The 2,242-nt window shown below is 37.2% G+C and overlaps 1 protein-coding gene across 1 annotated transcript; it reads right to left on the minus strand.

Moving 5' to 3' along the window:
- Positions 1–624: 624 nt before the first annotated feature.
- LOC121370111 (G-protein coupled receptor 176-like) lies at positions 625–1,748 on the minus strand. Its single transcript, XM_041495213.1, has one exon. The coding sequence runs from the start codon at positions 1,667–1,669 to the stop codon at positions 671–673; it is 999 nt and encodes a 332-aa protein (XP_041351147.1). The 5' UTR covers positions 1,670–1,748; the 3' UTR covers positions 625–670.
- Between the last annotated feature and the right edge of the window lie 494 nt (positions 1,749–2,242).

Genomic DNA, 2,242 nt, shown 5'->3' on the forward strand with positions numbered 1-2,242 from the left:
CACAACAAATTACTAAACTTGATATATCAGAGGTGAGATTCACAGCTTCAACTGAAGGTTATCATGTATCTAACCTCGGATATATGAAGCAAGTATAGAAAGTATACAAGTTTAACTTGATATATCAGAGGTGAGATTCACAGCTTCAACTGAAGATTATCATGTATCTAACCTCGGATATATGAAGCAAGTATAGAAAGTATACAAGTTTAACTTGATATATCAGAGGTGAGATTCACAGCTTCAACTGAAGGTTATCATGTATCTAACCTCGGATATATGAAGCAAGTATAGAAAGTATACAAGTTTAACTTGAAGAGCACAGACTTTTGACTGCACAAATAATAAGGACTAGTGCAATGCATGCATGTATTTATTTTTTACGTAGTTGGGACGCATTCTTATTTTAAAATAACAAATTAAAAACATAAAAAATAATTGTTTAAATGTAAATGTATTGCTAACCGCATTATTTTGTTATTACCAGAATACAGACCGATACTTCAACTTGTCACAGACGGTACAGCAATCGAACTATGATTCAAGAAATTGTCCTAACTGTAAGTACTGTTTTTACAACACTTTCTTTATTCTGACATTTGATATTGCACATTTATTGTAGTCTGTTAGAAAATATCGTAAAATCATTTTGTTGAGTCAATACATTTATTTATTTTGCTGACCATTTGACCAAAGCGAAACATTCACGTCTGAAGTTGTAATCAATGGCAAAATAAATAATGGGATTGATGACTCTACTCAGAAAGTAAGATTTAAAGCAGAATTCACTCAGTATATCCAATGCGGCGGACATTCCGGGCTTGAATATGATACTGTTGTGCTTCATTACTTCTACCGAAAGGTAAGGGACATAACTGAGTATGGTACTTGTGGTAACAGCGATCATGAGCACCGTTGTCTTGTTGGCTCGGATCTTTTTACTTCCTGCCGATACATGAATTTTGAATTCTGGATCAGGTACCACACTCTTTTGTGGCGTGACAACCTTTTTCCGTTTCCCAGTGACCGTTTTTCGTCTATTGGCAATGATAAAGACGATATGGGCATACGTTATTACGATGCAAAGTAGTGATGCAAGGAACACAAAATACTGCCAAAAGTAAGCTAAAAGGGTGTAGACGGATCCTTCAAATTCGCTAGCAATGGAACAGTCTTCTCCCACGACGCACTCCAAGCCGGTCTGCACAATTCTCGTTCCAGACAGTGCCAACTGTGGCCAAGCACAGCTGACAGAAAGAGCTATAGTTACAATGATCTTGTTCCTGGCCTGTCCTATAGTCTGATACTCTAGAGGATTGTATACTTTGGCGTGTCTGTCTATGGCAATGGGGACCAGCATCACACCGGCTGCACAGTTCAAGATTAGCTCAATAAAGCGAAACACTTTACAGCAGACGATGTTGCCGGTGAAATACGGTTGAGACATGTCGAAAATCTCGAATGGACAGGCTATAACACAGCTGAGGATGTCCAGTATAGAAAGAGCAACAATGAAAAAATTCCCAGTGGATTTCTTGAACTTTGTTCTGTATATATAGAACACGAATGCGTTTCCAATAAACCCAAACAGTGTTATTGCTGCAATTAAGAGTGTAACGGGAAGCAGAAACAATGCTTTCTGCTGATTCATCTGAATGATTAAAGACATGTTGTTATATTGGGTGATCAAGTGACTGCAATTATCGTCGGTATTGTTGTTAGCGTTCCTCCATGCAGCAAGAGCAACACTGTCGTTTGATGTCATGACTCTGTGCTGTTGTCTATAGAAACTCAGCTGTATCACCCTATAAATAAATTAATTAAAGGAATAAGTTATGCACATTTGATTAAGTTTTCATTTTATAGATATATGGGTGGGGGGGGGGAGAGGGGGGCAAAATGTTTGTCCGAACGCAGTAATGATTCAGGTATTATTGTTTAGATCTTCGTCATACATTGGTTTTCTTGGGTTGAAGCCTGTTTAGATCTTAGTCATACAATTGTTTTCTTGGATTGAATCCTCTTTAGATCTTAGTCATACAATTGTTTTCTTGGATTGAATCCTCTTTAGATCTTAGTCATACAATTGTTTTCTTGGATTGAATCCTCTTTAGATCTTAGTCATACAATTGTTTTCTTAGGTTACAGGCGTTGGTCAACCATATTTCAAAACAAGCTTAAGGTTATCTTATATACTCCGGCAGCTATATAATAATTTTATTCTCCAATGGCGGGGCAATTC

The sequence above is a fragment of the Gigantopelta aegis genome, chromosome 4 (genome assembly GCF_016097555.1).
Source record: "Gigantopelta aegis isolate Gae_Host chromosome 4, Gae_host_genome, whole genome shotgun sequence".
Taxonomy (NCBI): domain Eukaryota; kingdom Metazoa; phylum Mollusca; class Gastropoda; order Neomphalida; family Peltospiridae; genus Gigantopelta; species Gigantopelta aegis.

What these genes read in the sequence shown, in the direction of transcription:
- LOC121370111 (XM_041495213.1), bottom strand. Translation starts at nt 1,669, where the DNA reads ATGTCTTTAATCATTCAGATGAATCAGCAGAAAGCATTGTTTCTGCTT.